Source organism: Hypomesus transpacificus, unplaced genomic scaffold (assembly GCF_021917145.1).
Source record: "Hypomesus transpacificus isolate Combined female unplaced genomic scaffold, fHypTra1 scaffold_481, whole genome shotgun sequence".
NCBI classification, from domain to species: Eukaryota; Metazoa; Chordata; class Actinopteri; order Osmeriformes; family Osmeridae; genus Hypomesus; species Hypomesus transpacificus.
This window is the reverse complement of record NW_025813998.1, coordinates 18422-31653: the sequence shown is the minus strand read 5'-3', so window position 1 is coordinate 31653 and position 13232 is coordinate 18422. Positions and strand designations below refer to the sequence as shown.

Below are 13232 nucleotides of genomic sequence, written 5' to 3'. Positions count from 1 at the left end.
ATTGCCAGTAGATATCTTTTCTGATCATGTACAGTAAATGGATTCTAAAAGGTGAGCTCACTACAGCATAATGGCACGGCCAACAACTCGAGAGTCATGAATCATTCGGATATCACATTTCTCTCGATCTATGAGAGCGTTTCTTTTAGCGTCGTCTCAGATGTCTGTAGATCCTGTCTTGCATCACAGCAGACTCAAGTGCAAAGCATCTAACTAGCAGGACATTACATAAAAAAATACTGGAGACCGTATTTTGTAAAATTACATTTGTCCAAAGTCGAGCGGCTAAAATGGCAAAAAGTTTAGGGGACTCGTCACTTGGGGCACCGAAGATCTTGGGGCGGCACACCAAAATCAAAAGCCATAACTGAATTTCAGAATTGTTGTAGAATATACACTAGTTGTAGTATATAGGCTACTAAAACAATATCAATTTGAGAGTTAAGAGTTAATCACATAGCCTACTGATGTACTTTGGTTTCTTATTTTCCAATTAATGTTACAAATTGTCTGATGTGCATACACTAATACCGGCAGTCAACGTTGAATAATACTAAATTAAAAAAAGTGCAAGCACTATATGTGACTCGGTAGGGAGGGGGAAGCAATTGTAGCGGTTTTATCAGGGTGTCTGTGGCCCCCTCCTGCCCCCCCCCCCCCCTCCCACCCCTGGCTGCGCCACTGATGTGTAAAATGTAATTGCAGACAATCTTTGCAGATAATTGTTGCTAGATCTAATGAGAGAGCAAACTGATTACATACTGCCGGGATATCGGCCGTCTTATTACATTACATGTACAGAATGGATGTGGAGGTGACTGTTGGGTCCACCTCTTAAGACATCTGATACATAAGCAGGCACGCACACACTCATACAACACACACACACACACACAACACATGCACACAGTTACAATCAGTGGGAATAAATATGAAACCGACTTGTCCCATTAGGCTATAATTGGAGTGTGAGGCGTGGAACACTTAACAGGAGAACATTCAATACGCCTGTATGGATTACATCTGCATCAGTGACAGGCTTCCTTGTTTGTTGTGATGTAAGCTGATTAGCTCTCACCCTTAACAGCATGCTCAAATCCCTCTGCCCACAGAAATTACAGATCCTCTTTCCGAACAGACATACCCCGTCTCGATCCATTCCAAGTGTGTGTGTGTGTGTGTGTGTGTCCATGGCTACTAGCTGCCGTCCACTCAGAGGATCGTCTGAGAAGATGGCCTAAACTGAGTCACAATGGACCACACACGGACACTGCAAAATGGAGGTGTGTATGAGTGGCTGGGTATGGGTATGTGTGTGTTTGTGTGTGTGTGAGTTGGTGGGTGTAGGTGTGTTTGTGTGTGTGTGTGTTTGTGTAGGTGTAGGTGTGTGTGAGTTGGTGAGTGTAGGTGTGTTTGTGTGTGTGGGTGTGTGTGTGTGTGTTTGTGTGTAGGTATATGTGTACTCACACACACCTAGCTCCAGCAGCCAGGTGTACCTACACTCCCTTCACGTCTCCTGCAGAGCGAACAGCGATGCCATGTTTTAGCGTGTGCTGGCTGCTGGCCAGCCTTGGCCCCGTTTCAACATGCCTTTTGATCATACATACGTTTTCCTCTTCTCAAAACACTAATTAGTGGGTAAGCAAGGCCCTCTAGACAGCAGCATTGCTGGCATCTCACCACCTACCATCCTTTGTGTGTTAAAAAAAGCTTCCTATACCAAGCAGCTGTGAGGACGTCTGCATCGGATGATAAACATCTATTTACACGACCATAAAACACAGATAGCGCCAACATGGAGCACAGCCAATAGCACGCTGTCAAATGACTGACAGTCGCATATAAGCAGACATCCTTTAATGAAAGAACGCTTTTGCCCTGTGCGTTTGTCTAAAAGCTCAAGGATTTAATGACAGGATGATACAGAGCCGTAGAGGATCTGCAGGCCCTTTGGGAACGTCACAACCAAGCACCAAAACCCCTCTTTAAATCCAACCTTCCACACCTTCGTTTGCAGATTTCAATTTATATATTTGTATTACCTTTCCGAGAACGCTTGTTCAGTCCATCTCCTTCCCTTCAGAAATGACACAGGGGAAAACATCTCATATGGTCTAATCCAGTTTATTCTTTTTCAGCAAAGGAAAAATACCAGGGGAAAACCAAGGAAACAAATGCTACAGAATTTTAATCCATTATTTTTACGATGTTAAAACTAAAATGCATCTCTACGCTAAAGTGTAAGTAAAATCTGAAACACAAAAATGGTTAAATAAGGATTCTTTAAGATAACAGGATCACCACTGTTCCATATTCTTTCCACGGCTCAACCACAAAAAAATCGTCCCTAAATAAGACCAATCAACGGTTACAACTTTCAGCGAGGTGGGCTCCTCCCGTTACCCCCCGCCTCCCTCCGTGACCCCCGGCCTCCCTCTGTGACCCCCTGCCTCCCTCCGTGACCCCCCGCCTCCCTCCGTGACCCCCGCCTCCCTCCGTGACCCCCCGCCTCCCTCCGTGACCCCCGCCTCCCTCCGTGACCCCCCGCCTCCCTCCGTGACCCCCCGCCTCCCTCCGTGACCCCCTGCCTCCCTCTGTGACCCCCGGCCTCCCTAACCCCACATTAGCTTAAACATATGAGAGAAAAAGAGAAAGATCAATATAGATAAAACAGGGTTAATGTAATAAAAAGTTGGATGAAGGAGGGAATCACGCCGTTTGTAAATGGATCACAGAAGAGGGATGGAAAGAGTGTTGACAGCCAAGGTGAGAGAGAGAGTCAGAGAAAGAGAGTCAGAAAGAGAGAAAGAGAGAAGGATTCACTAGAGGCAGAGCATCACAAACCAATTCACACGTTGGGATGGAAGTTTGTAACTAAGACTTTAAGGATTATATTTATCAAGACCTGGACTACAACCCCCATCAGCCTGGACTACAACTCCCATCATCTTCCTCCTGAAGAATGTTGCTCTGCCGTTTCTGCAAAGTCCAAAGTGTACCCCTTGATTTAGCTTCCATCCTTGTGCTCTAATCTACACACATTAGCTGAACCATATACAGTATAAAAGTGTGTGTGTGTGTGTGTCTGTTTACCATGCAAGGACCATATAGATGCAGGTTCAACCAAGTATCTGAAATGCCTGCCGTCTAAAAGTTCGACGTCCGACATTCAGCACCCGTAGTATGAACGTCGTTGCCAAGGAGAATCTCCGAAGTGTCCGTCTCCATAGTAACAGTGAGTCGCGGATGGAATCCCTGACGGCCAATCGGTGCCCGTCAGGTCACAAGTTCTCTGCCCCAGGGAAGATGGCCACCGTGTCAGTAGTGAAGGGAGAGGGGGGGGGGGGGGTTCTGGGAGAAGTTAAGGCTGAAAATACAGAGTAGTCATTGGTTGGTTGTAGTTGGGGGGGAGCCTGTGTGTAACTGAGGTCTGGTCTGGCATGAGGCTCAGGACTAACCTCACCTAACACTAGCAGGGGGCACTAATGTCAAAGTAACCCAAGATCCCCAAAAAACTAAGAAAAGGTTGAGTAAGTGTGTGTGGGGGTAAAAATGTGAGTAGGGAGGTGGGGTGGGGGTGGGGGGGGGGGTCAAGGGCTTGGGGGTGGGGCGGGGGTGGGGGGGGGGTCAAGGGCTTGGGGGTGGGGTGGGGGTGGGGGGGGGGTCAAGGGCTTGGGGGTGGGGCGGGGGTGGGGGGGGGGTCAAGGGCTTGGGGGTGGGGCGGGGGTGGGGGGGGGGGTCAAGGGCTTGGGGGTGGGGCGGGGGTGGGGTCAAGGGCTTGGGGGTGGGGCGGGGGTGGGGGGGGGGGGTCAAGGGCTTGGGGGTGGGGCGGGGGTGGGGGGGGGGTCAAGGGCTTGGGGGTGGGGCGGGGGTGGGTCAAGGGCTTGGGGGTGGGGCGGGGGTGGGGGGGGGGTCAAGGGCTTGGGGGTGGGGCGGGGGTGGGGGGGGGGGGGTCAAGGGCTTGGGGGTGGGGCGGGGGTGCGCACTAAGTCCCATGCGGGGCGCAACAAGTAGCAGTGCTTTGTCTGGTATTGAGGTAAGAGCACAGTCTCAAAAAGGGGGTTCCAGGACCAAAGTGAGTCCAAAGTGTGTCCGCCTGCTCCTCCTCCTCTCTGATTGGCTGGGTCGTGTGGGTGCTGAGGAGCACTCCTCCTCTCTGATTGGCTGGGCCGTGTGGGTGCTGAGGAGCACTCCTCCTCTCTGATTGGCTGGGTCGTGTGGGTGCTCAGGAGCACTCCTCCCCGATGCGCTGGCAGGCGCGTCCCACCTTGCGCTCCAGCTTCACCATCTTGAGGACGGCCTCCTCGCGGCCGCGGCCCAGGTGGTCGAACAGACAGTCGTGCTGCTCAGGAAGCCTGTGCAGCATGCAGAACACGTAGCCTGGAGGAGAGGGAGGGAGAGGGGGAGAGAAGGAGGGAGAGAGAGGGAGACAAAGACAGAGACAAAAGGAGACAGAGTGAGAGTTTGAGAGTGACAGAGTAGATGGACAGAGGGTCACTTTTAATCAGCACATACAAAGTAACGACAGGTGAGGGGAGGAGGGCAGAAATGAGACAACATCTGCCCACCCTGTACCCACAGCTCCTGGCTAAGTTGCCATACATGCAGTCAGGGGACTAAAGCTGCTGCTGTCCCTGGCCTGTACGCATGTCGGCATAGAATCATCCCTCTAACGGGCCTGGGGTGTTTAGAGGGTCCTTCTCAGGCCTCGGCACTCCTATAGTGTCAGTCGAGGCCTTGGCTCAATATCGTGTCTAAACAAACCGGGCCCCTCGTTAAGGAGAGGGCATCGTTAAGGAGAGGGCCTCATTAGAGCGCCATGTCTTAATGTACCCGTTAATAAGCTGAGTGTTCCTGAGAGCTGAGCGCGACAGCCTTCGATTAACGCCACAGTGATTAGGGAGAGGGATAACTTAGGCCTTGGGTAGGGTGGGAGGGGGTATGGTGGGGGAGGGGGAGATGGAGGGTGGGGGAGGGGGAGGGCAGATCCTGGACACAAGCTAACAGATAAACAGACACTCAAGTCCGAGCCGCAAATGAAAAAGACGCATTGCCATGTACTTAACCAGTAACAGTGGCCTTTAAATGTGAATTTCCATTGTGAATGAATCTGCCCATTAAACATAATTACATACACAATGAGGTTCTGAGGCTAACAGTTGTGGCTCCAGTATAAAGTCCCTTCCTGTGTGTGTGTGTGTGTGTGTGTGTGTGTGTGTGTCTGTGTGTGTGTGTGTGTGTGTGTGTGTGTGTGCAGACTGACCACAGCGACAGGAGCCCAGCTCTTGCTGCACCAGCTCCAGCTTGGTCTGGCAGCGGTGGCAGCGGCGCCGACTCCTCTGCTTGGCACCACGTGGCGAGGAGGAGGAGGAGGAGGAAGACTCCTCTGAGGAGGGACCCTCGCCCCCCCGCGCCCGCTTCTCTGGGGACGCCTCGCTCTCCGACCCAGAGGCTAGGGACACACACACCAATCATGTCAGTGTTGGTCCTCAGGTGGCTGAGCAGAAGGACCATTTACTTGCCTCAGTAAATGAAGCTTTAACTCACAATCACCCCCAATCTATCCCCAGCATAACCTGGATGTGGAACATGCTGGACAACATGGCTGTCCTGGTGTCTCACCACTTCCTGTCTACCACACTTTGACATCAGCGCTACTCAGCAATCTCACACACTTTTGTTTTACCCTGGCTCTACTCGACTTCACACTCTGATCTCGGCTCAATAATTCTCTGAGAACTAGGCCGAGTTGTCCGACAGAATCTTCCGGAGACATCGATTGAATGGCGCACATGTTGTCCTTGGGAGGCTCCGTGGGTGAGGTAGTGTAGCTGTGCTCTCCTGCTAATGGTCTGCCTTCAGACGCTCCGATGCAGCCTGCTCACAAGGTTAACAAATCTCTCTCATCTTCTTAGTTCGGGCTACCGATCGTGTGTGTGTGTGTGTGTATACCTTTAAGGATGCCCAGATATTCAATGACCTGTCTAGCCCCCCCCCTCCCCCAACACAGTCTTCCCCTGAACTAACCCAGACATTTTGGATCATTGAACCGATCTTAGTTTCCATGCCCATGGACCCTGGGGCCCTCCACCCTGGACCCTCCACCCTGGACCCTGGGACCCTCCACCCTGTGGCCCTCCACCCTGGGCCCTCCACCCTGGACCCTGGGACCCTCCACCCTGTGGCCCTCCACCCTGGGCCCTCCACCCTGTGACCCTCCACCCTGGACCCTGGGCCCTCCACCCTGGACCCTGGGACCCTCCACCCTGTGGCCCTCCACCCTGGGCCCTCCACCCTGTGACCCTCCACCCTGGACCCTCCACCCTGTGGCCCTCCACCCTGGACCCTCCACCCTGGGCCCTCCACCCTGTGGCCCTCCACCCTTGGCCCTCCACCCTGTGGCCCTCCACCCTGTGACCCTCCACCCTGGACCCTCCACCCTGGACCCTCCACCCTGTGGCCCTCCACCCTGGACCCTCCACCCTGTGGCCCTCCACCCTGTGGCCCTCCACCCTGGACCCTCCACCCTGGACCCTCCACCCTGTGGCCCTCCACCCTGGACCCTCCACCCTGGACCCTCCACCCTGGGCCCTCCACCCTGGACCCTGGGCCCTCCACCCTGGACCCTCCACCCTGGGCCCTCCACCCTGGACCCTTGGCCCTCCACCCTGGACCCTGGGCCGGGTGGAGAGCAGGCAGGGCGCTGATGCGTACCTGAGTCACACGGTCGTTTTGTTGGGGTGGAGAGGGTGCCCAGGGCTGTGTTTGTGCTGGAGACTTCTGAAATACATGGGGGTGAGGTGAAGAGAGGAGGAGGTGGAGGAGGAGAGGAGGGGGAGGAGAGGGGCAAGGGGGGGGACAGGTGAGGAGAGGGGGGAGAGGGGGAGGGGGGTGAGGTTAACTTCAGTTCTCTGACACAAAGACCGTGAGGGCACAGTTGGGGTTACATCCATCCAGTCAGTATCTGCTGTGTAAACGGGTTCATAGCCGGCTGAAACCTCATTCTATGCACATAGTAGTAGGCTACACACAAACACACACACACAACCTTGTGGTCTCTGGTGAGGAGAGATCTCCAGGCGGACATAGCCTTGCCTCCTATCTATGACAGGACGGATATAGCCAGGCAGCACAGAATAGCAGCAGTGCTCTGCAACAGTGCCCATCCCTCCCCCCTCCCCTCCTCCTCCCCCCCTCCCCAGAGTTCACCAACAGTGCCCCCTGCAGGCTGGGAGGACAGACATGACCCTGTGCTGGGATCCTTCTCTGATGAAGGATATGGATAAGGGGGCATACTGTCCCATTAAAAATGATTTACTGTATGTGTGTGTGTGGTTTTGGATGTACTCGCTGCTGTGAAAGTGTGATGGAAAATTGGGCCGCGACATACTGTACATGCATGTAGCAACGCCCTGCTTGACAGGAGACCTGCTGTGGTCTGTCCTGAATGTGGGAACTCCTTTTGGAAGAGAGAGCACTGTGTGCAGTGTGATGCTGTGATGACGTCGTGCCGTCTCTCACCCTCCTGTGCAGGGAGAGGCGTGGCTCCAGAGCCCTCACACGAAGGCTCCACTGAGCTGGTGGGCACCGACGACAGGGATTGGCTACTGCTGCTGTTTGTCTCGTTACAGAAGGCGTCTGACTGTCTGCTGCTGGAGGCGGGCTCTGGGTCACAGTCCTCGTCGGGCTGTTTCTTCTCAATGTCTGGCGGGGAAAAGAGACGCCGTCAAGGAGTGTGCAAGTGTGTGTGTGTGTACGCGTTCGGCCCACAGGGGGTGTGTCCAATGTTTAAGGATTGGGGAGGAATGGAGTGGTTTGAAGAAGGTGTGTGAGTCATTCTCCCTCCCTCCTTGTTTCCCTCCCTCCTCTCCAATCAGTGTGTTTACAGAGCAGCCGGTACTCTTAGGCCACTCCACACCCTCACCCAGAGCATAAACAACCGTTTCTCCTGATGGAGTCTACTACATACAGAGAGAACAGGATAGACAACCTACCGGAAAAACATTTGGAGCACAGATTCATGGTTTTGCTGGACCTGAGGACGAAAAAAAAAGAAGAGAAGTTGTTAGTAAAACATGTATTTACGGTAGAATAACAGTAAAAATGCATTAATTATTAGCTTGTAAAATTGGTTGCGGCCCATTGTGAATATTTGTAGAATCTCTTGGACGTGTGATTCTCTAAAAACAGACTGTGCCTGGAACCTCTGCAGTCAGAAGCAGATGGGACCCTAACCTGAGAGTGAGGCGGGACCCTAACCTGAGAGTGAGGCAACCCTAACCTGAGAGTGAGGCGGGACCCTAACCTGAGAGGGAGGCGGCTTTGTCCTCCAGCAGACCCCACTTCCTCCCTCCCACTCTGACAACACGCTCCCTCACCTTTGGAATGTTTCAACAGCTTTATCATCAGCCTTCGAAACACGTACCCATTCTGGTGGGAGACTATTTGACTTTAACTGCCAGAACATGGAGAAGAAAACACTCCTCCATTATCTTGACTGAGGCCAAGGCCCGAACTATAAACCACCTAGCCTATTGTACACAGACTGCCCAAGACACCTCTGAACAGAGTTCATCATTGGAAAAAAGCCAAAAACGACTTTAGCTCACCAGTCTGTTTCTGAATCAGTCTGGATCTCCAGTCATCATGTCTGGTCATGTTGGGTTATTTAAGGGCAGTGAGAGCAGTGGACCTGACAGGTCAAATCATATCTGTGGATATGCTGCAGCTAAATATAGACACGTGTCTCTGAGCTAGGCTATACTTTCAAACCTTTTCAATTCTCTAGAATAACCTGATTTAAATTACCTTTTTAGTATTGTTATGATTGTTGATAATTATAATTACAGCCTATTACTCTTTAGACCAGGATTCTTCCTGATTTTCAACAGAGATCATTTACAAACCAAAACCGTTGGAGATCCAAGGAATTGAGGAATAAGAGTTTTGAATACTGCCATCCATCCACACACCAGACAGCCCTACGGTGACAGCCTTCATAATACACCAGAGAGCCCTGCAGTAACAGCCTCCATAATACACCAGACAGCCCTACAGTGACAGCCTTCACCATACACCAGAGAGCCCTACAGTAACAGCCTTCACCACACACCAGACAGCCCTACGGTGACAGCCTTCATAATACACCAGACAGCCCTACAGTGACAGCCTTCACCATACACAAACCAGACAGCCCTACAGTAACAGCCTTCATCATACACAAACCAGACAGCCCTACAGTGACAGCCTTCACCATACACCAGAGAGCCCTACAGTAACAGCCTTCATCCATACACACCAGAGAGACCTACAGCGACAGCCTTCACCATACACCAGAGAGCCCTACAGTAACAGCCTTCATCATACACAAACCAGACAGCCCTACAGTGACAGCCTTCACCATACACCAGAGAGCCCTACAGTGACAGCCTTCTCCCCTGGCTTCACATGCACCATCCAAATGTCCTATTACCCTAAACAGTGACACAGTATGCGAGAGAGCGCCGTATTTGTGTCAGTTAAGTGCTGGTGTGGTTACTCTATACTTAGCCAGCTGTCAGCCTGGGCCCCTGGGCTGACTGGGCCCCTGGGTCATTAGCTGGAGTAACCATGGTCTCCTCTCAGGTGAGGCTCCTGAACACAAGTGTTCTCAAGCCCCCGCTGAGCACGACGGTGGTGATCATAACTCACTTCCTATTTATTTTCAGGGGCTACATCTCGCCATTCCCGCCCTCAAACACCCCCCACACACACCCAACCCCCTCTAGTCCCAGTTTCTAAAAGCGGGCGCTGTCGCCTCAGATACAGGAAAAAGGACCCTCCTCACCAGGGTGATGACACACAAGGAGGGCTTGCAGGTAACCGGCTGCGACAACAACAATCATTCCTTGTCATGGTCGTGGCGGTGGCAATCATGGGTAATCATAATCATAGCCCAATCAACCGGGAGGGCCGGCAGGGGTGGAATGGAGAGGGGGGGGGGGGGGGAGAGAGAAGGAAAAAATACAAATAGGGGGAGAGCGAGAGAGAAAGAACCCGAGAGAGAGGGAGAGAGAATCATGCATATTTAGGAAGTACAGCAGGATCGGACCCCAGCAGGTATTAATAAGCCGGCCCACTGCAGCTAATAAGTTAGCCCTGATTGGCAAAGACTGGCAGTTGGGCTCATTCGCCACGGCAACAGAGCTTTGAGTGACAACTCAGAGAAATAAGAAGAAAAAAAGGAGAGCGAGTTGGTTTCAGTTAACAGTGATTAAGGTTGTTACTTGGAATTGGAATTCACAATATCCACACACCTTTCAACCTTCTTTTGACACATGATTGACACTGTGTGTGTGTGTGTGTGTGTGTGTAGTAGTTGTATGTACAGTAAACTATTTCAGAGGACTGAAAAGACACAGGTCACAACATCACCAGTTGTAAGACAACAAAATCCATTGAACTCTTGGGATTTGGCATCACTGTAAGAATATCCAAAAGTTCTGACCAACACAGCCAAATACTAGTCCAGCCCATGCAGCACTGCTGCTCCTAATTCACATGTTCCTTCAGATTGAACTAGTAAAAAGAAAAGCACATTTCTTTGTATCTGCCTAACACCCAAACTTCTCTTCCCTCCATCTTTACGATTACTTCAAGGCAATCAAGGTGGCTGCTCTCAGGGGAGATCAACATGGCAGAAGCAGACACTAATTTGACATCTCCTGGTAAATGTCATCCGCAATTAAGGCTTATGAGGGTTGGCAGGAGTGACAATCAAGATTCATCTGTGCTCACCTGAGTTCACCTTCCAGGTTCAAAATAATGAAAGGCAGAATGGAGTAGTGTTGTGTAGAGGTTATAACTGACTAAGTAGGCTTACGCACGACTAAAATGTAAAAAAGTTAGGTTGAAATGCGCACACCAAAAACAGCTGCTTTCGATAACGTTGTTTCTTTTGTACACAGGTCTAATTATGAACATGTCACGTCCCACTGTGATCTTTACACTGTGACGAGATAAGCTTAATCAATCGAATTATCAACAGAGATGAGTCATCATTGATTAATAATTAACAGCCCTGGTGTTTAGCATGTATCTGGGGAGCATTCAGAGGCTCTGTGGAACGAGACCGTGTTTACTGGGTTGAATCCAGCTTAAGGCGGCTGCACAAACAACCATATGGGCTCTTAAGGGGATGGGTTTAACCTGCAGGGGATGGAACCTGGAGAGCTCAAGTAACAACAAATGAGCTCTATCAAGATGCACTGGGTGGTCTACTGGGTAGCAATGCAGCTGCCAGTCAAGGTTTTTCCAAAACACAGATTTTTCATTGGTCCAACACTAAACAAGGCCTTGGGTGGAATGCTGAGAAGAAATGTTACACTGGATGTATTCAACACAGTCTGGGCAAAGTAATGACTTGTTTTGAACAGTGTATCATGTTGGAAAAGAAAAGTTGATGTTGACAGGAAACAATATTGACTTACAGTTAGCCATTTATTACGGATCAGGCACGGTTGTGTGTGTAGGGAAACGTGTGGGACTTGACTGTGTCTTAGGTGAGGCACGCCAGCATTCTTTTAAGGTTAGAAGTAGCTGTCATCAGTCATGCGTACAAGAAAAACATAGAAACTGTCATGGCAAATTGTTGCAATGTCCCATGTTGTTATGTTCTTCTGAACCATCTGCTTTAGAAACTGAATAGGCCTACACTGTCACAATCATGACTCATATACAGCTGAATAACTAAATAGGTATTAAAAGGAGTACAGAAATAATAAACATTTGGTATTAAGGTGTTCCCAAGCTTGACTTTTTATTGAACACGGGTTTTTTTTATTATTACCTTCAATGACAAGGTTTTTTTGTAGGCCTAATTATCTTCGATGCCATGTTGACCCGTGTCGATGCAACGTTCATCTCTGTTCATCTCATTAGTTAACTAGCTAATAACTATTCCTAACCCATAAACGAAACGAATGAATTATGATTTATCCTTGAAGCTTATTTTAGCATTACAACGTATATTTTAACAGCTAAAATTAGTCACTCTTCATATTATCAATGCCCTGTAAATTAGACCTATCTAGATAATTCGCTTCTCACAATAAATTATCAGACAGCAATCTAGATGATTCTTTTCTCACAATCACTGATGTGATTTCATTCTATTTGATAGCTGGTAACTAAAGGAATACTATATATTGTATCTAGTCTAGCTGTGTAGCATGCAATGAGTGTCAGCTGTCATGCTTGTACGGGGGTTAGAATGATAACTAGCTAGCCTGCTTACGCTAGCAGTAGCACAGGCATGATTTAATCCACAAAGCTAGCCATCTACCAAGTCAATGGCTACAGTAACAGCTGAAACAAGTCTAGATAACTGAATTGTCGAAGTTTGTGATTAGGTAACTTAGTTCATTGGCGAGTACAGCTGCCAATAGTTTGCTAGTTAGAAAATGAAAGCACAGCTATAGCATAGCTGACGCTAAGTAGCTAGCTAGATGTTGCTAACGTTAACATGAGCTAGCAGCATTCCCCACCCCCATCCTGGCCGTTTATACAATGGCTTTCATTGCAACGAAAACAGCTCGAAGCTATTGTGCCCTCATATCGTCCATATTAAGCCAGCTGGTTGGTGACCGGGACAAGTGTTTATCAATCAAAATGCATTTTACGTTTTCTAGCAAGCCATGATTCGCCTTACCCCCAAAATCCACAAGGACAGCGCGGCGGTATACTGGGAGGCTTGGAGCGCTCACTGCCCGTGTCACCCATCGTTGTATCCTGTTTGTACAGGCTAATCCTCGTAGTGAGACCCGGGGACGGCCTACTATTTATGTACAGGTTCCTTGGCTGGATACGAACTATTAACACACTCCGCGGTATATTTTCTGGCTCAAAGTGTTGACGGCGTAAGAATGCTTTGCCGACACGGAAGGCCGCGTCCACCGTTGCTGTTTAAACGATCAAATTTGCCTAAAATACTGCCGCGTACAGTCCAACGGACCGCACCGGGAAACGAGGCCGATCAGCTGGAGTAAGGAAGAAACCACCGGGTATGTAGGGGTGTGTACTAATGTAAGGATATAATCATTAACATTTGATTTGATGCCTTTATCGCCTTTATTATATTCGGAATGTATGAATGATTTGTATGTTTGCGTTATTACTAACTGCATGCCACTTGTTAACTAAATTTAGCTTTAGTTGTCTGAGCTGCCAACTGAATCTGTCGAACCTCCGTTTAA

General features: G+C 50.0%; 1 protein-coding gene across 3 annotated transcripts; it reads right to left on the bottom strand.

Annotated features, from left to right (window-relative positions):
* Positions 1-3952: 3952 nt before the first annotated feature.
* On the bottom strand, positions 3953-13024 carry zfand3 (zinc finger, AN1-type domain 3). 3 transcript variants are annotated; one of them, XM_047017157.1, is made up of 7 exons: positions 12689-13024; positions 7995-8035; positions 7522-7704; positions 6715-6780; positions 5264-5452; positions 4178-4380; positions 3953-4133 (listed from the first exon to the last, which is right to left on the bottom strand). In XM_047017157.1, exons 1-6 carry the CDS (start codon positions 12757-12759, stop codon positions 4226-4228), a joined length of 705 nt encoding a protein of 234 aa, XP_046873113.1. In that variant the 5' UTR covers positions 12760-13024; the 3' UTR covers positions 3953-4133; positions 4178-4225. The 3 variants fall into 3 exon arrangements, with proteins under 3 accessions (XP_046873113.1, XP_046873112.1, XP_046873114.1); XM_047017156.1 differs by having other exon boundaries at positions 3953-4380; XM_047017158.1 differs by having other exon boundaries at positions 3953-4380; positions 6715-6777.
* Positions 13025-13232: the final 208 nt, after the last annotated feature.